Source organism: Haliotis rufescens, unplaced genomic scaffold (assembly GCF_023055435.1).
Source record: "Haliotis rufescens isolate VD_foot unplaced genomic scaffold, xgHalRufe1.0.p SCAF_20, whole genome shotgun sequence".
Taxonomy (NCBI): domain Eukaryota; kingdom Metazoa; phylum Mollusca; class Gastropoda; order Lepetellida; family Haliotidae; genus Haliotis; species Haliotis rufescens.
Genome location: NW_025963891.1, coordinates 20,858,293 through 20,882,480, shown reverse-complemented (window position 1 = coordinate 20,882,480; position 24,188 = coordinate 20,858,293). Strand labels below are relative to the sequence as shown.

At 40.6% G+C, this 24,188-nt stretch overlaps 1 protein-coding gene across 2 annotated transcripts in view; it reads right to left on the bottom strand.

Moving 5' to 3' along the window:
* LOC124137783 (rap1 GTPase-GDP dissociation stimulator 1-like) overlaps positions 1-24,188 on the bottom strand; it is a 108,587-nt gene that overhangs the window by 37,401 nt on the left and 46,998 nt on the right. For both annotated transcript variants that reach the window (XM_048400959.1, XM_048400960.1), the window contains exons 5-6: positions 19,050-19,196; positions 1,777-1,905 (exon numbers count right to left, since the gene is read on the bottom strand). In XM_048400959.1, the coding sequence (XP_048256916.1) occupies positions 1,777-1,905; positions 19,050-19,196 (276 nt within the window). The remainder of the gene's footprint in view (positions 1-1,776; positions 1,906-19,049; positions 19,197-24,188) is intronic.

Genomic DNA, 24,188 nt, shown 5'->3' with positions numbered 1-24,188 from the left:
CACCAATAGGGTTCCCAAACCATGAGCTGATATTTTCACCTTTAGGGTTCCCAAACAATGAGCTGATATTTTTACCATTAGGGTTCCCAAACAATGAGCTGATATTTTCACCAATAGGGTTCCCAAACCATGAGCTGATATTTTCACCATTAGGGTTCCCAAACAATGAGCTGATATTTTCACCTTTAGGGTTCCCAAACAATGAGCTGATATTTTTACCATTAGGGTTCCCAAACAATGAGCTGATATTTTCACCAATAGGGTTCCCAAACAATGAGCTGATATTTTCACCAATAGGGTTCCCAAACAATGAGCTGATATTTTCACCACTAGGGTTCCCAAACAATGAGCTGATATTTTCACCATTAGGCTTCCACAACAATGAGCTGATATTTTTACATTAGGCTTCCCAAACAATGAGCTGATATTTTTACATTAGGCTTCCCAACTACCCTGAGTTTTATAAAACAAAGGGTTCTTATAACTAAAACAGAGGAGACCTTGTCTCATGTTATGAAAACTGACTAATAGTAACTAACCAAAAAACAGAACACCATCCCATACTTTTTACCCCAAATAACTCATTTCAGCTTGATAGCGATGTAAGAATCTACATCGAAAACTCATCAATTTGTAGAACGTCAATCAGTCAAGAAATAACTCATTTCCAAAAATGCTCTACTGCTGGTATCCAAATATGAAACAATTTACAAGAACAGACAATGACTATCATAGTCAACCAGCACTTTACCATTACAGCAATACCCACATAACCAAGGCAATTGCCCACCAACATCGATACCCACTGTCTACTACTACTAGCTTGCGGAGATGTTTATCAAGCCTGAGTGAGAAGCTGTAGTGTAGATCTGCCCTGTGGTATGGTGACACCAAATGTTTATCTGAGTGTGTGTAGCATCTCACTGCCAACATCAACATTACCTGGGGTAGCTGTATCTACTAGGTGTTGTTGTAGCATAGCTCACTGTAGATCCTGCCACTATATTGCTGAACTCTGTGTCTACAAGCCAACACTGGGCTGAGGGTAGACAGATGGCAGATACCAACTGATCTTGGTGTACAGTGAAACTTTGTATTTGTGTTTCTTATGTGTTGTGGTATGCGTCTAGTGCTGGTAATATTGTATCTGATTCTCAGAATAGACTTTAATAATGTCATACATTTTGAAATATTCTGTAAACGTCATTGGAAATCAATGTCAGTATAACAAGCAAGATGTTAGCTGCATGGTTTGTAACTATTTTTATGAATGCTGAAAAAGAATAGAGATATATTCCTAACAGACTGAGGAATCAGAGTTAGTGCCAAGATTGTAGACTAACACTTTGTCAATGAAAAAAGATTTTTTTAGAAAGAACCTTTCCCTCTTCTGCTGTGACTTGGTTTGTTTGATCTAGACTTGCGTGCGCTTTTATTAAAAAAATATACCTAAAAAATATAAATTCCACAGTCATAGTGCAGGTCTACCAAGATTGTAAAAGGCTGAGTAATTCCAGAAAACATGTCAACAGAGGAGGATGCTACAAAACGGCTCTACACATTGTACCCATGTGGGGAATCAAACCCTGGTCTTCAGCGTGACGAGGAAACGCCTAAACCACCAAGCTACCCCACCGGCATGAGGTTGGATGTATGCTGTAGTCATCATTATTACAGCTCTATCATGGCAGCCTGTCATGAGGCTTGTGGCATTGTAGCGTCTTTGAATATACCACCTTGTGGGGCTCAAGGTGAGAACAGGTCCCCGACACCTACCTGAGTCCGCTATACTGCTGATGGTGAGCAGTGTCATGTTGGTCAGTCCCTGGTCTGTGAGGTGCAGCTGCAGACACTGGTCCAGCAGCTTGAGGACGTCCTCCTCCAGGGCCTTCTCCTGCAGGGCTTCTGCAACACAAGGACATATACCAGTAAAATACAGACAGTCTATTCACTATGCAGTCTTAGCTAAGACGAATCTTAGCAACTTAAGACAGAAAATACAACTGCCATATGAGCAGTTGAGCCATTGAAGCTGTCTTAAACCTTTCGCAACATAATCTTATTTATTACACGAGTCTTAGCTGACGGGGAGCTCTTTTGTGACGGAGGTAAAATAAGCTGGGTGTTTCCGAATGATGTTATCGATTATTCAGGGAATTCCCTAGATTAAAATTTGATTTTAAATGTTTTATAAGATTGAAAACAATTAAATCGCTGTTGAAGATAAATGTTGATGTTATGATTAATGATGTAGCCTCATGTTATTGTTATGTGCAAGTGATCAATGAAGTATTTTATCGTAAAACTGTTGTTCTTTATAGACAGATATAGCAAGTTTTGAAGACTAGTATATAGAATTCAAAAGGATGATGCCGAAGGAACACGAACATCTCAATGCGAAAAATAAACACGTAAATAAGTAGCAATGATCCTAAACTTGAGACACATCGCAACACCGATTTTGTTTTCAGGGAGCATTGCATAAGCCACGTCGTAGTTGTGGGACGTTGCAAATGTGTCATATTGTTGCGATATATACGGGGATTCACATTTAACAACATTCTTTTCATTCGGTTTTTTTAAAGCGAATGAAAAGAAGGTTACCAGTGTATTGTGTCAGCTGAAAAAAGTATTCTTTAAACTTAATCTATCTCCTGTAAACACTCACTATGTACGATCTCACATCTAACAAATGGGAAACTATCTACCAGGACAAGAAATACATGCATTATATCCGAATGGCCAAATGCCAAAAAACAAATAGGTTGCCTCAAACACAAATGAACAAACATCCTTTTGCTGGACGTGAGAAGGAAATCCTGAACAGATAACAATGAAACGCATCCATCCATCTCTTCCCCCCTAAAAACATGTATACATAACGTCTTGCAACAGCAACATGGTTTAGAGCAAAAGGAATGATATGTGAATAAACCTTCCCAGGTTGTAAACCGACCTTATATCCTAAGTATCGTTTACACAACACTGAATAATAAACTTGAATTGTTTTCTTTTATATCGACAAGATGCTCATTCCATTAGACACTATAGATTTCAGACGTCGTACGCATAGTCAAAAGGAAACCACTCTCAGTCTCCATACAAATTAGCTGCCCTAAACAAGAAAAGGCCACGGCCATTGCGATTGCATGCACCTACGCAGCTGGTGTTTCAACCGAAAAAAAACAACCAAAAAGGTACATTGTTTCAACTTGAAACAACATACCTTTTTCGTTTTTTTGTGTATATATACAGTAAAAGCCGCACGATTTTGGAATATATTATTCCTGATAAAATAATAATTTCCGATACAGTTTGTTCTGACCATTGCATCAAAATTCTTTGAAGTTGAATCATTGGGTACTTTTTGACTGAATCACCGGTAGATTGTTGCGAGAACATGTGCACAGCTGTTTGCTATTTCACGAGAAAATACACATGGCAATCTTCATCTCTGCATATAAAACAATGTCTTGGAGAACAGGAAATACAATCTAAATGGTAAATCATCATGTTTAGTGAAGTTTATATCAAATTTCATATTTTTATCGACCAAGTTTGTTATACCTGTTTGTTCACCTGAATTCGCTGAAGCCAGGGATAGATCTACGAGGTGTTATGTAGCGTACAAAACACGATAAATACATAGATCTAATATATACAAAAATTTCAACCTCTCGGGATGTAGGTCAGTGTGCCTGTGGTGATTGATGTTGACCGAATTGTAAAATGTCCGGTTTGCACTATTTCAAATCAGACATTTTGCAGTCACAACCGGACAAGTCTGGCGCACAGACCGATTTCCGGATTCCCGGTTTCAAGTAACAGTTTCTATGCAATGAATATTTGCTACCATCTGCTATTGACTCGGCATATGTCAGACATAAGTCATACTCGGTAAATACATTGTTTCAGTGGCGATCAGTGGGATCTGAAAGTGCAAGTGGAAAATACTTGGTTTTGTGGTAAGAAATCATCCAGTAGAATCATACTGTCGATTTGTTTTCTTCACCATGCCGTCTTTTGGACGCCATTGTAGGCCCCAAACATTGTAAGTTTCTAAGACCCTGTCTTAATTTTTGTTGTAAACTTAGATAACTTAGCGCTAAGACAGCTTTGAGAATAGACTTACCGGTAGCTATGATTTGTTTTACATTGCACCTTAACGCAGACAACCATGATGATGAGGCGGACAAGGAATCAGCTTGGTGTTCCTCACTTAAATACCATGTGTTACTGTGAAGCACAGACTGCACAGGGGCTGACAACACCTGTCTCTGTGGCATCTGTCCACAGATCAGCTATACTACACACAACTGTTGTACAGATCACACATCACAACTGGGGTACCAGGAGTATGTGCGACACCTGCTGTGAGAGCTATAACACCTGGGGTATGAGATGTGACACATTCTATAATGGGTAGACACAGGATCCCGGAGCAAGATATAGCTGTGACATCTGGTGTATGAAATGTGTATGAACTTTGACACTGGATCCCGGAGCAAGTATCTGCTGTGACACCTCTTATAGGAGCTGGAATCAACCATATTGTGAGATGTGACACCTGCTATGAGGTCTATGTATAGCTGTAACACCTGGTGTATGAGATCCAGGAACGAGATACAGCTGTGACACCTCTTATAGGAGCTGGAGACACCAGTTATGTGAGATGTGACACCTGCTATGAGACCTATATATAGCTGTAACACCTGGTGTATGAGATCCAGGAGTGAGATACAGCTGTGACACCTCTTATAGGAGCTGGAGACATCTGTTATGTGAGATGTGACACCTGCTATGAGAGCTATATATAGCTGTAAAACCTGGTGTATGAGATCCAGGAACGAGATACAGCTGTGACACCTTAAAGGAGCTGGAGACATCTGTTATGTGAGATGTGACACCTGCTATGAGAGCTATATATAGCTGTAAAACCTGGTGTATGAGATCCAGGAGCAAGATACAGCTGTGACACTTCTGATAGGAGCTGGAGACACCCGTTATGTGAGATGTGACGCCTGCTATGAGAGCTATATATAGCTGTAACACCTGGTGTATGAGATCCAGGAGTGAGATACAGCTGTGACACCTTATAGGAGCTGGAGACACCCGTTATGTGAGATGTGACACTTGCTATGAGAGCTATATAAAGCTGTAACACCTGGTGTATGAGATCCAGGAGTGAGATACAGCTGTGACACCTTATAGGAGCTGGAGACACCCTGGAGATATGACACCTGCTATGTGAGATGTGACACCTTCTATGAGAGCTATATATAGCTGTAACACCTGGTGTATGAGATCCAGGAGTGAGATACAGCTGTGACACCTTATAGGAGCTGGAGACACCCTGGGGATATGACACCTGCTATGTGAGATGTGACACCTGCTATGAGAGCTATATAAAGCTGTAACACCTGGTGTATGAGATCCAGGAGTAAGATACAGCTGTGACACCTTATAGGAGCTGGAGACACCCTGGAGATATGACACCTGCTATGTGAGATGTGACACCTGCTATGAGAGCTATATAAAGCTGTAACACCTGGTGTATGAGATCCAGGAGTGAGATACAGCTGTGACACCTTATAGGAGCTGGAGACACCCTGGGGATATGACACCTGCTATGTGAGATGTGACACCTGCTATGAGAGCTATATAAAGCCGTAACACCTGGTGTATGAGATCCAGGAGTGAGATACAGCTGTGACACCTTATAGGAGGTGGAGACACCCTGGAGATATGACACCTGCTGAAGTAACTACAAATAGCTTTAAAACCTGCTTCAGCAGCCTTGCTGATTCTGTGACCACTTTCCCTGACAACCACTGGTTTGTTTATGCCAGACTCAATGTTAAAAGTCTGCCACACCGTAAAATTGCTGCACATCATTCACCCACTAGCTAAATCCATCCCCATCACCAACACAGCTACCTACCAACCACCACAGTAGTCATGTAAGTCAACACACACTGGCTGAGCCATCAACACAGACTGGTTTGCCAGAGCCACTCCATACAAACACACAGTGTTACCACAAGTACCACTGTATGGAAATGCAGCACAGGTAAACAAACCTGACATCCTCAGTGTCATGTGCTATTCTAATCACTGCACCCTGCACCTCCAAGCAAACACAGTGGTTGGGTTTTTTCATTATACAGACAGGCTGGAGTAGGTGTGAGAGTGGGATCCTGCTGCAGTTATCAGCTGAGCATGCATTATGTAAGTGACACCATACCTACTGCCACTGAGGGCAGCTCTCTGGTACATGCACTCAGGTAAAGTGTCGAGCTCAGCATATATATAATGACAGGGAGCGGGTATTCTGGGTCTGGGACAAAATCAGACTTGACTGCTCGTTACAAATAGCGCTGTAAAAAGCCAGTATACTTTTCTTCTTTTGGCTTGAATCACCACGGAGGAATGCCAAGGTTTATGTGAGCGTGTTTCAAGGCAGCATCCCTGTATCTAGGCATACTAAATGCTCAGTGTCAGGGTGGTGTTTGTGTAGTACTGCAGCTCCTGGACTTTACCATAGACTCAAACCTGCCATATCTACATTGATTGTTGAAGACTGCATTAAACATCACATTGGTTATCAATACCTGGGGTAAGGGGGGTATTAATACTTGGGGTAAGAAGGGTATTGATACTTGGGGTAAGGGGGTATTAATACTTGGGGTAAGAGGGGTATTGATACTTGGGGTAAGAAGGGTATTGATATTTGGGGTAAGGGGGGTATTAATACTTGTGGTAAGGGGGGTATTGATACTTGGGGTAAGAGGGGTATAAATACTTGGGGTAAGAGGGGTATTGATACTTAGGGTAAGGGGGGTATTGATACTTGGGGTCAGAGGGGTATTGATACTTGGGGTAAGAGGGGTATTGATACTTGGGGTAAGAGGGGTATTAATACTTGGGGTAAGAGGGGTATAAATACTTGGGGTAAGAGGGGTATTGATACTTGGGGTAAGAGGGGTATTGATACTTGGGGTAAGAGGGGTATTGATACTTGAGGTAAGAGGGATATTAATACTTGGGGTAAGAGGGGTATTAATACTTGGGGTAAGGGGGTATTGATACTTGGGGTCAGAGGGGCATTGATACTTGGGGTAAGAGGGGGATTGATACTTGGGGTAAGAGGGGCATATCATCATGAGAAGTTACATACTTTTCCATTAAAACCAAATAAGCACCTTCAAATTGAAACTTCATTCAACATTTGTTTGTTGTTTAACGCCGCACTCAGCAATATTCCAGCTATATGACGGGGGTCTTTTAAATAATCGAGTCTGGACCACACAAACCAGTGATTGATATCATGAGCATTGTTCCACGCAATCGGATACGATGACATGTATCAACCAAGTCAACAAGCCTGACCACCTGATCCCGTTAGTCGCCTCTTACGACAAGCATAGTCGCCTTTTACGGCAAGTATGGGTTGCTGAAGACCTATTCTACCCCGGATCTTCAAGGGCCTCATTCAAAGTGGTATCATGTAATGCAACCATAAGTTGATTCATATCAAAGTTTTTGTTACTTCGTTATCTAAATATACTACTCAAAAGAAGTTAAAGATCACCAGATTCTTTCATATTAACTCTAGTAATATGAAAGGATTTCGGTGTTCTTTAACTTCTTTTGAACAGTATATTTCAGTCATATCAAATCAATCAGCTTGTGCCAAATGTACCTGGAACTGACAAACCAGTGTTTGATAGTGTGAGCATCAATATCTGCCAGTTAAGGTACCAACTAAACCACTTAATATTCACTCACTCACTCAAAAAGATCACAGTGTGTCAATGTCAGTTAGAAGTTGAAATTGTTTTCCAATTTGGTGAAAAACATGGATATGGTGCTGACAGACAAGGATCATAATCAGGGCAAATCAGCAGATCCTGACACAGCTAAGGGATACAAATTGCGATGCCTTAGGCCAATGGGCCACCTGTGCCCCCCAAAATGAGAACCAGTATTAGTACAATCAAGTGATGATGGACAAGACATATCTGAAATATTACTTCAGTTTGAGTAAACAGCTTTAGGCACATCCAGCTGAGGCTCACTAACAGTCAACTTGCTCTTCTCTGAACCGGAGCGGTCGGGTAGCCTAGTGGTCAAAGCGTTCGCTTGTCACGCCGAAGACCCAGGTTCGATTCCCGACATGGGTACAATGTGTGAAGCCCATTTCTGGTGTCCCCCGCCGTGATATTGCTGGGATATTGCTAAAAGCTTCTCTGAACCCTTACACATTTGGCAACAAACATTTTCAACTAGTGAGGTGAAATGGGGTTTAACATTGCGTCCAAGATTATTGCAAGTATATATGTGTGTGTGGCTGCTTGTACTAGTCTGGACTAATGCCGATTTTAAAGTGCTAGCGCACTGAGATACCATGTCGCAGCTTAACATGAACACCCCACTCAGACACAGTATACTGACTCCGAGCCAACCTGTCCTTGTTTTAGACCCATAATGCCGAACGCCAGGCAGGGTAACAACAAATACCATCTTTAATTGTCATTTGGTATGACATGGCCAGGGATTGAACCCCGGACCCTCCGCCCTCCAGGTGGACGCTCTACCACTAGACCACTAAGGCGGTCTTTTCCACTGGTCCTTATAATGATAATATATAGGAAACCCTGAAAATTAGCAAATTTCTACTAGTCCTTAACTATTGGGCAGTTTTGCAATTACTATAGGAATAGCGCCAATTTCTATCGTTGCCATGCCTTACTATATTATCATGACAACATGCATGTTGTTCCTGACCAGAAAATCAGTCTGAATTCACTAATTGCTACCATCATCAGTTTCATCTCTTACATTAGCAACAGCCTTGAAACTTGTATGAGATAATGAGAATACCTCACATCACTTCAACACAAGACGACACCCACATGATGTAAAGCAGGATACTTAATGACTCCCACAATGTACTGTACAGAACCAGCTACAGTCAATCAACTATTAATATCAGGGTTTTGTTTGACACATAAAAACAAAAATTATCCTAAAAATACAAACCACCTTGAAAGACGTACCCTGCTAATGAGAACACAGATTTCATGTGGGTTCAACATTTCTCTTCCGTTATACAACTACTCTTGCGGGAACCTAAATCTTTTTTCTGTGCCGCTTCTAAAATAAATTGGAACGTGAGCATTATTTGGCCTCATGTCACTGATGGGCTTATGGCCAAATTCCGTTCCCCATTTGGTGGCAGCCATCTTCCATTTTGGTGGAGGGTGGTTTCTGTAGATTCCTGGTGCTAGTACTCATTGGCTTCAGATGGCCAGGCCATTAAGAGCCTGAGAGCGGAGAGCAGACACTCCGCAGTATTTATCTTTGTAATGGGTTTGTTCTGGACAGTGTGGCCAGATCGTCAGAAGTAGGTAGGGACAGATTAGGTGTAATAATTACTAACACAGAGGTAAGTGTGCTGATGTGGCCAATTATACATTGTATATTGAATTGGCTGGTGGTATATGTGGGTCAAAATGGATTGGATGTATAAATGTAATAATGACACAGATAATATGAAAAAATAATCATCAGTTTTTAAAACAAACGAGAAGACCATTTCAAAGTATTATGAGTGTGTTAGTGGGTAAAATGGCAGCTATATATATGTCATGTATTTGCAGCAAACTGAAAATATATATTTCTGAGCCAGGTAAACCAGTGGTTGACAGCAAGAGCAATAACCCAAAGTGTCAGGGAACAATGAGACAAAATCATATTCATCATATTCACCTGATGCTCAGTGAGTGAGTGAGTTTGTTTAGGTAAGAGTCCTACAATCTACCAACATGTGGAATAGAACCCAGGGACCATATTCTTAGTTAAAACAAAGCTTAGCGACTTATGACTGTGAAATGACAACTGTCACAAGAGCAATTCTTGAAGCTGTCTTAAACTTATCAAAAAGTTATCTCACTTACGACACAAATTTTAGCAAAGACAGTGAGCTCTTTTGTGATGAAAGTAAAACAAGCTTGGGGTTTCTCAATGACGGGTATACTGGGATTCCCTAGACTGAAATTCATGAATGCATTTATACACTAAAATATACACAGCAAACACCTCATCCTCTTTCAAGTCATCTCTCACCCTTTCATAGGACATTTGATTTTGTTTGTTTGTTGTTTAACGCCGCACTCAGCAATATTCCAGCTGTATGATGGCGGCCTGTAAATTATCAAGCCTGGACCAGACAATCCAGTGATTGACATCAGAGTGAGTGAGTGAGTGACAGAGTGAATGAGTGTATTTTTGTGGTTTGCAGAGTTTAGAGTACAAATTCAGAGTTTTTGAATTGTGGTTTGGCAAATATTTGGTTTTGACTTTGGGTTATGCAAATGAAACCACTCTTCAATTTTTCAAGAGGTCATTTTACCAGGACTTTAATTGCAATTGGTAATCATGTAACTATTTTATTTCGTCAAGAAGAATGATATGTAACATATTATTTAAAAAAGAAGAAGAAGATTTTGTTTAAAATCTGCATATCGCACATCAGCATTCCAAGCCTTATAAATTCCTACCAACTTTCCAGGATGGTTTTCCCAGAGAAACCCATGGGGCAAATGTCAGTAGAAATCCAATAATGTTACAACATCCATAAGACCTACTACAGTCCCTACAATAAGGCCAGACAATGTTGAAGATGGCCAATATAAAGGTTCATGTATGAATGGCCAAACAGTGCAATGCAGCATGTGATCACCATGGTGCTGCGGGGCAAGTAAGCTACAAAATGGCCAACAATGGATGTAAGTGTACCTATGAGGAGGCAAGGAGCTACTGGTATGCTTCATCCTTCAGTTAACCTGAGATTTAAGACTAATCAGGTAGCAAAACAAGCTGAAGTGCTTCCTGGGGAGGAGATCTCCAGTGTGATGGAGTATGACAGTGTGAAATTGGCCTCATCCTGCAGCATACATCAGTGCTGACTGCCTGCCTACCTCGTCCACATAGGGTATCCAGGAAAAGTCCCAGAACAGTTGGCTGAGGCACTGAGGGAGTTTGGTTGGTGCATTCAAGTTATCTACCTTAATGTATTCTAAGATACCAGTAATGCATGTGAGACTGAGTGAGTAAATGTGTGTATGAGAAGATGGGTGAGTGTGTGGATGAGTGAATGAGTAGATGGGTGAGTGTGTGAATGTGTGTATGAGTAGATGGGTGAGTGAGTAAATGTGTGTATGAGAAGATGGGTGAGTGTGTGGATGAGTGAATGAGTAGATGGACGAGTGTGTGGATGTGTGTATGAGTAGATGGGTGAGTGTGTGAATGTGTGAATGAGTAGATGGGTGAGTGTGTGGATGAGTGAATGAGTAGATGGGTGAGTGTGTGGATAAGTGAATGAGTCAGTGAATGAATGAGAGGATGAGTAGATGAGTGAGTGTGTGGATGTGTGTATGAGTAGATGGGTGAGTGTGTGGATGAGTGAATGAGAAGATGGACGAGTGTGTGGATGTGTGTATGAGTAGATGGGTGAGTGTGTGGATGTGTGTATGAGTAGATGGGTGAGTGTGTGGATGAGTGAATGAGTAGATGGGTGAGTGTGTGGATGAGTAGATGGACGAGTGTGTGGATGTGTGTATGAGTAGATGGGTGAGTGTGTGAATGTGTGTATGAGTAGATGGGTGAGTGTGTGGATGTGTGTATGAGTAGATGGGTGAGTGTGTGGATGAGTGAATGAGTAGATGGACGAGTGTGTGGATGTGTGTATGAGTAGATGGGTGAGTGTGTGGATGTGTGTATGAGTAGATGGGTGAGTGTGTGGATGAGTGAATGAGTAGATGGGTGAGTGTGTGGATGTGTGTATGAGTAGATGGGTGAGTGTGTGGATGAGTAGATGGACGAGTGTGTGGATGTGTGTATGAGTAGATGGGTGAGTGTGTGGATGAGTGAATGAGTAGATGGGTGAGTGTGTGGATGTGTGTATGAGTAGATGGGTGAGTGTGTGGATGTGTGTATGAGTAGATGGGTGAGTGTGTGGATGAGTGAATGAGTAGATGGACGAGTGTGTGGATAAGTGAATGAGTCAGTGAATGAATGAGAGGATGAGTAGATGAGTGAGTGTGTGGATGTGTGTATGAGTAGATGGGTGAGTGTGTGGATGAGTGAATGAGTAGATGGACGAGTGTGTGGATGTGTGTATGAGTAGATGGGTGAGTGTGTGGATGTGTGTATGAGTAGATGGGTGAGTGTGTGGATGAGTGAATGAGTAGATGGGTGAGTGTGTGGATGAGTAGATGGGTGAGTGTGTGGATAAGTGAATGAGTCAGTGAATGAATGAGAGGATGAGTAGATGAGTGAGTGTGTGGATGTGTGTATGAGTAGATGGGTGAGTGTGTGGATGAGTGAATGAGTAGATGGACGAGTGTGTGGATGTGTGTATGAGTAGATGGGTGAGTGTGTGGATGAGTGAATGAGTAGATGGGTGAGTGTGTGGATGAGTAGATGGACGAGTGTGTGGATGTGTGTATGAGTAGATGGGTGAGTGTGTGAATGTGTGTATGAGTAGATGGGTGAGTGTGTGGATGAGTGAATGAGTAGATGGGTGAGTGTGTGGATGAGTGAATGAGTAGATGGGTGAGTGTGTGGATAAGTGAATGAGTCAGTGAATGAATGAGAGGTTGAGTAGATGAGTGAGTGTGTGGATGTGTGTATGAGTAGATGGGTGAGTGTGTGGATGAGTGAATGAGTAGATGGGTGAGTGTGTGGATAAGTGAATGAGTCAGTGAATGAATGAGAGGTTGAGTAGATGAGTGAGTGTGTGGATGTGTGTATGAGTAGATGGGTGAGTGTGTGGATGAGTGAATGAGTAGATGGGTGAGTGTGTGGATGAGTGAATGAGTAGATGGGTGAGTGTGTGGATAAGTGAATTAGTCAGTGAATGAATGAGAGGATGAGTAGATGAGTGAGTGAGAGAAAGTGTGCGAGTGAATAACTGCCTACTCCCATTTCTAGCTCACTGTCTACACATATCTGTCACATTACAAACAGAATGAATACCAAACAAAAAACAATGCTCATTTGAAACATGTTCTAGTGAACAAAACTGTATCAGAATCAACTTTCCTCATACTTCGGATATGAGGTGAGAACAAAGTCAAGGTCAACATGAGTCATCAGGTGATGACATATGCCAAACTATCAAAAGGCACCAGTTCACCACTAGACTGAGCTGTATACAACTGGTATAGCAAGTTTCAACAAGACATATTCAACAGTTTAGGAGTTCTGCTCTGGAGAAGGAAAATGGACAGAGGGCAGACCAGAGAGTGGACATGCTGATCACTATATCATCTCCCCCCCCCCCCTCCATTTTCCAAAATGGGGGTGGGGCAATTCCTGAAACTTATCACTATCTCACATCCTTTTTTCAAAATACAATTGATTTTTCTATTCTTTGAATGTTTTCAGAAAGTGAAATCCATGAACTTCAAGATGTTTCCCAACTCTGCTGATGTATAATTCTTGCCTAGAAAAGCCTACTTGCTGATAATCGGGAGGGAATCACTGTCTCAAGTGCTTTTACTCTGTACCAAACCCATCTGGGCCATGTCTGCATCAGCAACTTGAAACAAGCAGTCGCTCCTAAAGATTCTACTTCAAACTGGCTACTTCCTGAACTGGTCATCTGTCTTTCTTGTCCAGCTGACAATCAAAACATTAACTTGGAGTAGTTGCAAGGAAAACATTTCACTTTATGCTACTTTATTATAGTTAGTGGTCAAGAAACTAGGGCATCTGCCAAGTAAATGCACACCACAATAGTAAACAAAATGCTGATGTTTTCGTTAGGTTTCATGATGAAATATTGAATTAATTTGAAATAATACTCCAGAAACAATGCTAACAGATGGTGAGTAAGAAAGGCAAGTATATATATATATATATATATATATATATATATATATATATATATATATATATATACTAGCAAAAAGAAGTTAAAGAACACCCGATTCATTCATATTACAATATGAAAGGATCAGATATTCTTTAACTTCTGTTGAGTAATATACAGTCCCCTGCACATGAGGACAATACAAAATCCAATGCAATGCAACGCTCTTGTGTCAGAAATATAGACTGATCCTTTAACAAATAAATATCTTGTACATTTTCACAATACATTAGAAATGTACACCATTAACAGAACTAAAATGTCCAACACGTAACGATTCATATGAATATATATGTAGTCCTGCTCCAGGAAAGCAGTCAATCTTGCGTTAAGTATGATGATCCCGCTTCCATTGCAATGACAGCAACGATCAACATAAGAATGATTGGTTGATTGAGTGCAAAATTTCATGAATATGTTCCAATAAGTGTGTGAGTGGTGACTTGTGTTTAACACCGCTTTTAACAGTATTCCAGTTGTATCACAGCGTGTCAGTTTAACGTGGGAGGAAAGCCCGAAGTGATTCAAGTCTTACACGTTTACCACGTCGGTGAAACCCTGTTCCAATAAGATGTTGAGTTGTTCTCCGTACATCACAAACCACCCAACTTCATCCCACTCCACAAGCTGCACAATGCCCCCAACCCAATCAAAATATTGCGGCAGGAGAAACGATTTGTTTGGATTGTATTCACTGTCAGTATGTTTTTGTTTGTGATTGTGTTGTTTAACTCTGCACTCAGTCTGTAAATTATCAAGTCTGGACCAGACAATCAAGTGATTGACATCATGAGCATTGATCTACACAATTGCGATACGATGACTTGCATCAAGTCAGCGAACCTGACCATCTGATCCTGTTAGTTGCCTCTTATGACAAGCATAGTTGCCTCTTACAACCAGGATCTTCACAGGAAATGTGACTACAGACCTTGCTTCTTCTTTTTTTGGTCCAATGCCAAACTCAGCAATATTTCAATTATTACAGCAGTCTGTAAATAACTGAGTCTGGACCAATCAAGTCTGGATTGTGATTGACATCACGAGCATCGATCTACACAACTGGGATATGATGACATGCTTCAACCAAGTCAGACAGCCTGACCTCCTGATCCCGTTAGTCGCCTCTTGTTATAAGCATGGGTGCAGAAGATCAATTCTAACCCGGATGTTCATGGGACCCACATCTTGCAGAACTATCAGTCACTTTTACACAAAAACTTCCTTCTTTCGATTCTTCTGTTCTATATTTGCCACCATGCAGTATTTTTAAAACTTACTGTGGCATGTTTTCTGTCAAGACAAATTCTATAGCTTTTTAAAAGAAGGGAATATATCAGTCCCTTGGGTTGTCACCATGTTGGATATTTAAATATTTATTCTGCAACAATAAAGTTTCTACATCTCAGTACATATCTACTATGTCGGAAACAAACTCAAACAAGTATAGCTTATTGATAGAGCTAAGCAATATATAAAAATACCACAATGATCACCTCATTTGAACGAAAGAATTTTTTGTGTGGATAATTAACAACTTCGTAAAAACCTCAGTGATATTTTGGTTACTCATTCTTGAACACAAATGTCGATATTCTCCAGACAAGTGCCTCCTGTCTGAATCCCTTGGGGAAATCTCACAGCGTTACCGATCACTCACAGTTAAGATTTGCTTGTTTCCAGCTATAAAAAATCTGAATTGCACGCAAGTGATTCGGCTTGCAAGCTTCTCATTTAGAACAACACAATGTGACTTGTAAATCACACAATACTCAGTTCAGGTTCAGAATGATCTATCACGTCTACTGTGTCCTCTCACTGTAGATTTGATACCTCTTATTTAATTTGGACACACCCCCCTCCCCACACACACACACCTAAAACCCATCCCCACACCTATCACTATAAAAGTGCAATAATCTTGAAAAAGACGTTAAACCCCATTTAACCTCACCTCTTTCTTCAAAATATGATTAAACAGTACAGATTCTAGAAACACCTATTTCACAATGAGAAAAATACTCTTAATATGAAGCCGGAGATACCCTTAGGTCACTATGCATGAATTTTACACACTTTAAAAGTTGTACAACGCGTAAGGCTCTCAAATCTACCGCTACACCATATGTGTCAAATGCATTAAATACGCCAAAGCCATTACCTTCAAATACAAACACTACATCAAACTTGGCTGCAGTCTCCTCTAACGATAATAACAGCTCTTGTAGTGAATGTCATAATTTATTACAAAAACATCTTTCAGAAAGACATAACCGTGGCACACGTTGAAGCCGGCAATCATGAAGCTGCTCGAGGCATAGCATGTGGGTGTAGTTTCATGTCAGAATTTATTTTAGATTTCAGAAAATTCATTTCCTTTTAACCTGTGCCTTTTCAGGATAATTGCTTTTAGTTGCGTGCTGGAGTGTCAGAGGAAAACACATAAATTGTGCTGCCATTCTCCCGAAGAGGGACGCTAAACAAGCCAGTTGGATTTAATTCTGGAACCTGCTAGAAGTTGGAGTGAAAGGAGTTGGAAAGTGATTATTAGTTAGAGGCGAACATGATGAACATTCCAGAGCAGCTACATTCAGGCTTGGCCATCAAGGCAACCCAAGTCTGCCATGTAAGAAAACACTGTAGATACATCCCCAGTTATCTAGGCTTGATGAGGGGGGCACGGGTGGCCCAGTCGTCTAAGGCGCTGCGATTCGCTATGCAGAGTTGCGTCCCTTGGGCATCCCAGAAACCTATGATTGTAGGTTCGAATCCCGGTTCGCCCCAATTATGTTTCTAGGTTTGTCAGCACCATACCCGTGCTCGTGGGTTTTACCGAAATGGTAAACGTCTGAGACCTGCATCACTTCGGGCTTTCCTCCCACATTAAGCTGACACGCCGCGATATAACTGGAATACTGTTAAAAGCGGCGTTAAACCAAACTCACTCAGTCACTAGGCTTGATGAGGACAGGCTCGCAATGTCGATGTAAGTTCTCACTCTTGGCCTTTTCTTATTTCCACTGTTTTCCACCATTTTCATTTTTTGATGAACATTACATTGTTTCAATCTATGATCACATGGATTACCAATAACCCCATGGTTTAATTTTTGTTTAAAAATTGAAAAAGCACTGTAGCTCACCTTATATCTCTACAGATTAAGAAAAAGGCAGAGACCACATACAATGAATAAATATGAAACAAATTACAAAATCTTAAGTTTCAAATTGCAACAATAATGAATGTCAGTACAACATCAACATTTCCTTTTCACAAAGTCTCCACTTATGGCCCTTAATTACATAAACCTTATCATTGTTCATTAATTAAGACAATCCATATGTTTCACAAATGAAACTTTATTTTTAAAGCCTTTCATAATCGTGACACACATCTGCATAAACTTTTAGCACAAACATTTCTGCAGCGGCTGTATATGAGAGGTGATCGTGATGCCTCAAACAGACTTGAAACTACTTATTGTTCACATCATTCACACAAACATCGAGCTCTTTTGGATGAATACATTTTTTTCTTTCAATTCGTAACTTCTTATTGCTGTGATGCCTTCATCACTCTTGAATATTTCAACCTTGTAGTTTTTGAAAATATGTTCAAGCGTTTGACAGTGTCATTACAATCAGATCTGTTACTCTACTATGATACCTCCCTGCTTGAGGATTGGAGGACAAGATATGGTGCCAAAACATTTAGAATTTCACACATGCATCCTTCATTTAAATCGGGCGGTCAAAGTATTCCCATGGATAACCTGACACACCGTGGACAGTGCCTCACATTTTCTTGCAGAGCTGTATTGCATCAGCATGATCAGAAGTAAAGATCTGTTTTTAATTACTTTTATGGCCGTAAATGGGTTATTGGTTTCCTTGTTGACCTACTGATGTCTACCCATAGGCTATTATGGCCGTAAATGGGTTATCGGTTTCTTTGTTGATCTACAGATGTCTACCCATAGGCTATAATGGCCGCAAATGGGTGATCAGTTTCCTTGTTCACCTACTGATGTCTACCCATAGGCTATTATGGCCGCAAATGGGTCATCGGTTTCCTTGTTGATCTACAGATGTCTACCCATAGACTATAATGGCCGCAAATGGGTTATCGGTTTCTTTGTTGATCTACAGATGTCTACCCATAGGCTATAATGGCCGCAAATGGGTCATCGGTTTCTTTGTTGATCTACAGATGTCTACCCATAGACTATAATGGCCGCAAATGGGTCATCGGTTTCTTTGTTGATCTACAGATGTCTACCCATAGGCTATTATGGCCGTAAATGGGTTATCGGTTTCTTTGTTGATCTACAGATGTCTACCCATAGGCTATAATGGCCGCAAATGGGTGATCAGTTTCCTTGTTCACCTACTGATGTCTACCCATAGGCTATTATGGCCGCAAATGGGTTATTGGGTCCTTGTCGACCAACAGATGTCTACCCATAGGATATTATGGACGTAAATGGGTTATCGGTTTCTTTGTTGATCTACAGATGTCTACCCATAGACTATAATGGCCGCAAATGGGTCATCGGTTTCCTTGTTGACCTACTGATGTCTACCCATAGGCTATTATGGCCGCAAATGGGTTATCGGTTTCTTTGTTGATCTACTGATATCACAGGCCATTATGGCCGCAAATGGGTTATCGGTTTCTTTGTTGATCTACAGATGTCTACCCATAGGCTATAATGGCCGCAAATGGGTGATCAGTTTCTTTGTTGATCTACTGATATCACAGGCCATTATGGCCGCAAATGGGTTATCGGTTTCCTTGTTGATTTACTGATGTCTACCCATAGGCTATAATTGCTGCAAATGGGTTATCGGTTCCTTGTTGATCTACTGATGTCTACCCATAGGCTATAATTGCTGCAAATAGGTAACTGGTTTCTTTGGGATCTATTGATGTCTACCCATTGCCACAAATGGGTTTTTGGTTTCCTTGTCAACCTACTGATGTCTACCCATCGACATTAATGGCCACAAATGGGTTATTGGTTTCCTTGTTTACTTACCTATGTCTACCCATGGACTATAATGGCCACAAATGGGTTACTGGTTTCTTTGTTGACCCGTTAATATCTTACCATGAGTATTGGTGAGGTTGAGTAGGAATCCACATGCAATGGTTCGGAGTCTGTCAGCACCTTCTGCATCATTCTTCAGTTGGGTCCTGAGGAGGTCCAGCAGCTGCTTCATGGCATTGGCCTCCTCTACAGCATTGCGGCCAGCATCTACAACATACAACACAATGACATCATCTAGAGTGTAAGAAGCATCATATAAACAAAGCGGCAAAACCCTTATCATATTCATAAAAATTTCATACGATTCTGACCATATCGTAAGCACGTGTGTGTGAATCACTACCAAATAGTGATGATACAAGGTGTTCGGGAAAAGGTAAGTTTATCCTGCCCCACCAGTGGCACCTATCACAAACACATGCAAAGGCATGTCAATTGTTAACCTGAAAAAACAAGTACAAGTCAAAATAGGGAATTACATCAGACAACATTTTAGTAACTGATGCATCAATTTTGGAAATGTCTTCCACATGTCTACCACAAAACTTTTTGAAAGCTTTACTGGGGCCTTGAATGTTGTAGCCTTGATCAAACAACTTTTGAGAAAGAGTTGTATGACACTCTTTGAAAGCATGGGAGAAAGAGCATGCTGGATTGTATCTCAAAAGTTGTGAAATGTAAACACCAAAGGTTGGAGCTGCAGGACTATTGCTCGACATAAAGTTGACTATTGGAAAGTTAAAACATTCCCCTTGTCTAGCAGTCTTGTGGAGAGTGGGGATAATTATCAAATGGAATTAATGTGGGCTTAAGTATCATATGTCCAGAATAACTGATACCCAGTGAATATATATTGGACACCTTCCTGGAAATATTATTTATCATTTGCATTTTCCTTCTATATATTCTTCACAATCTCTGTTATTTGAGAAATAAACGACGAGTGGGAGTTGTTTATAGTACAATAAAACACTGCAGGGAGAATAAACCATGAGGGGCGCAGCCCCAAGTGGTTCATTCTCCCTGCAGTGTTTTATTGTACGGAAAACAACGACCACGAGTCGTTTATTTCTTAAATGAGATTTTGTACAGCCACTTTTAGGATGTTAATAGAATGTACAAGCTTTAAAATGACTCCCTGAACAGAATACCGACCAAGGCAGTGTCGGTCAAGACCATGTTATTAATATAGGTGAGTTAAGTTTGTTATTTCCCCGATATTCTCATTAAGTCGATTATCTGTACCTTTTCTCCCAATACCAATTGTCACATCTCTCCCCCTTCAGGATCCGATCGTTTGGCCACTGCATTTATCTATGCTACCAAGCTACGTTTATTGGGAACAACTCACTAGACACTTCCCTCTAAAAAAAATGTTGTCCAATTTAAGACGTCATCAAGCTGTGAGCTCATGATCGAATGTCCAGAAATGATAGAACAATGTTTTATTGTGAAACAAGATTCAAATTTATGGAGGGGTTCTGACGTATTTCAAATTCAAAATATTCATAAAACATGGGTGGGGTATATATCTTGATGCAATATCAAACTCACAATTCCTACATCGTGAGAGTGTCAATGCAGGATGAAATTATATACCATCTGCCTAGAAGCCGTTGTCTTAAAATCATTGGGACTTTTGACCTTTGTTATAACATGTTGCAAGGTGTGATTGGAGAAACATGAAGTATGTTTGTTTTGTTTGTTTGTTGTTTAATGCCGCACTCAGCAATATTCCAGCTATATGACGGTGGTCGGTAAATAACCAAATCTGGACCAGACAATCCAGTGATTGATATCATGAGCATCGATCCAGGCAATTGGGTTATGATGACATACATCAACCAAGTCAGCGAGCCTGACCACCCGATCCCGTTAGTTTCTTCTTACGACAAGCATAGTGACCTTTTACGGCAAGCATGGGTTGCTGAAGACCTATTCTACCCCGGATCTTCACGGGTCAACACATGAAGTATGAGGTAACGGGTTCCACTGTTGGTATGTGTAGCAAGCTATGCGCTTCTGCAGACAATGGTAGACAGGAGTCAAGTTTAAGATATTCGTACCTCCACCATTGATGACTTCTATCTATCTAAGATAGCAATCTTAAACCAAGCTGTCCGACAATCGTGCTAAGATCGGTTTGTGCAAGTGGAACAAGACTTAGGTATGGAGATTGTAAAGTTGAGTGTAACGGTAAGCGCCTCATATGCTCTGTGGAAATGTGCCCTGATCTGCATGACATTCCGGACGACACAGAGATATGCCTGGTTGCTTATGTAGACAAGAGTTTAAACTATTGATTTTATCCTTATTAATTGTACACTTAAACAAACATGGGCCTTTTATGAGATCAATAACAGTGATCTTGTGTTGATGGTATACCCAGCAATTTATGTTGGTAGCTTTCAGCTTCCACATCTGGACTGGCAAGGAAATAACTGAACCATGGTACCAGACATCCTTCACACAACCACGGCACAATCCTTGCTGTCAAATAGAGGAATAGTAATTGTTTCACCACAAGACACTGACAGTCTTTTTACCTTGTTTATGTCAGTCTGTGCCATAAACTTTGGAGTATACTTTCTCGAACTTGTCGTTCAGCAACTTTGGTCTCTTTGCATCTCTTAGTATCTTTTGTCTCCTAGTCTGTCTTACAGACCCTGATACAAATATATATCAAATACAGTCCATGCAAGTCTATAATGCTTGGCAAGTCTAGATCACTGCAGTATCTGAAAATGAAGAGAGTCACTGGGCTCCTTTTTATTATATTTTTATTAAGATAACTGAACAAGTGTTTTTTTTATGTACGATATGTTCATTTCAGAGACTAGATTTTAGTCTATTTGTCTCCTAGCATCTCTTAATATCTTTTGTCTCCTAACCTCTCTTAATATCTTTTGTTTCCTTGATTCTCTTAATATCTTGGTCTCCTAGCATCTCTTAGCATGTTTTCAGTTGATTTTAGTGTTATTATTTATGGACTATGTCACCTGAGTTTATCTGACAGAACAGGATGTTTATCGACTCTGGCTTTGGGCCAGTGGCTGTTATGTTAATGTCAACTTCCTAATTCTGGTCTACCCTCTTAAACCTGTGTACTGCTGTCAAACACAGAACAAAGGGACATAACTCAAGATCTGTGTCATCACCCGAGATGGGTGCGGGTCGACCTTGTTGCTCATGATTACTTTGTTCCACTTTCTGCTACTGCATCTGATTGTGAGTGAGTGAGTGAGTGAGTGAGTGAGTGAGTGAGTGAGTGAGTGAGTGAGTGAGTGAGTATGGTTTTACGCCGCTTTTAGCAATATTCCAGCAATATCACGGCGGGGGACATCAGAAATGGGCTTCACACATTGTACCCATGTTGGGAATCGAACCCTGGTCTTCGGGGTGACGAGCGAATGCTTTAACCACTAGGCTCCCCCACCGCCCCCATCTGGTTTAGAGATGACTGCTAGGCTTTCAACTGTATTGATAAACAAGGTTCAACTGTAAGTATGGTTTATAAAGGTTTCCTACTTTATGCAACATACTAGCAATTGCCCCAGGGAAGATCCAGGTTAGAATTTGTCTTCAGCTTGTTGAAAGAGGCGACTAACGGGATCGGGTGGTCAGACTCACTGTTTTGGCTGATGCATGTCCTTGTATCCCATTTGTGTAGATTGATGCTCATGATGTCAATCACTAGATTGTGTGGTTCAGACTTGATTATTTACAGACTACAGGCATATAGCTGGACTATTGCTGTGTGCAGCTTTAAACAACAAACAAACGACCAATTAAACTATATAAAACTCAGTTTGTTAATCATATGAAAGGTAAAATTGATTACAAATCACTATACCTAATGTTAAACTGGAAATGTTCACAGGCATGGAAGTAAACACATGACAGTCTCAAGCAACACATACTCACTGGGGACCAGGGCCCACTTGCACAAAGCGATCTTAGCGCTAAGATGATCTTAACTCCCATACTTTAACATAGGCTTACAATAGTTGTAGTGCTAAGATTGCTTTGTGCAAGTGGGCCCTGGACTAACAAATACTTTATGATGATTTATTTAATGTATCATGAGGTATTTATGTATGGTTTATCAAGAGTCATTACTTGTGAATCTTTCGGCTATATAATGCCCTACGGAATAAATGTTTGACAAACAGAACTTTGGAGAGGGTATAAAGAATCAATAAATACAGTTCACCTTTTGTGAAACACAGACATCAATGTAAATAACAACCCTGAAATCACGGTTTGTTCCATGTTCCATGTTATTCATGCAAGCACAAGTATTTGCCACTAATGTAGCTAAGTCTCCCACTTCAAACAGGATAGGAGAACTTGTGAGGTTGTTTATAAAAGAAGCTGATTCAGCATCTCCATACTGGAATAATTCAGTTTATCTTTTCCAAAATGAAACACAAGCTGGAACAATTCAGGTTCTCTTTACCAAATGAAACACAAGCTTCTTTAAGAATCAGCATGATAATAATCAAATAGGACTTGTAGGTTTCCCATCAATCACCAACTATGAACCAACTCCAAATCAGTTAAAGCCAATCTGTGACATTGAAAAAAAGGTCAATGTTCACCATAACAAAGCGGGGTGTGAACTCTCCTCACTAACCTTCTTATTTTATAGGAACATAAACTATGAAGTAGATCTTGAGATATTTCACTGTCAAATGGGTTGAAGGAATAAGCTTTCAGTGACCTTGAAATATAGGTCAAGGCCACCACAATCCTTACTTGTCTGTGGACTTCTGAAAGAAACATTTATTCAACAATCTGAATACGATCCATAGTGTTTATAGAGATATCTCACAAACAAACAGAAACATGGTAGAATTCCTCCAATGATCAGGAAACATTACCTCATGGTTAATCCATGCAGAGGTTCTGGAGATATCTCGCTGACAAACAACATGTTGGTCAATGCCTCCCATGACCTATATTCAGTTACTATAATCAACAGGTGCTGGGCGACAAATTTAAACCAAATCCATGCAGAGGTACTGGAATAATCTTGCTAACAAACAACAAATTGGTCAAATGATTTCCATGACCTTGAAACTAAGGTCAAGGTCACCATTATCCTTTGAGTACTGTGAATATGCCTTAAACACCTTAGGAACAAGTTCAAACCCAAGTCATGTAAAAGTTCTGTTATCCTCTCACATATAATATTTT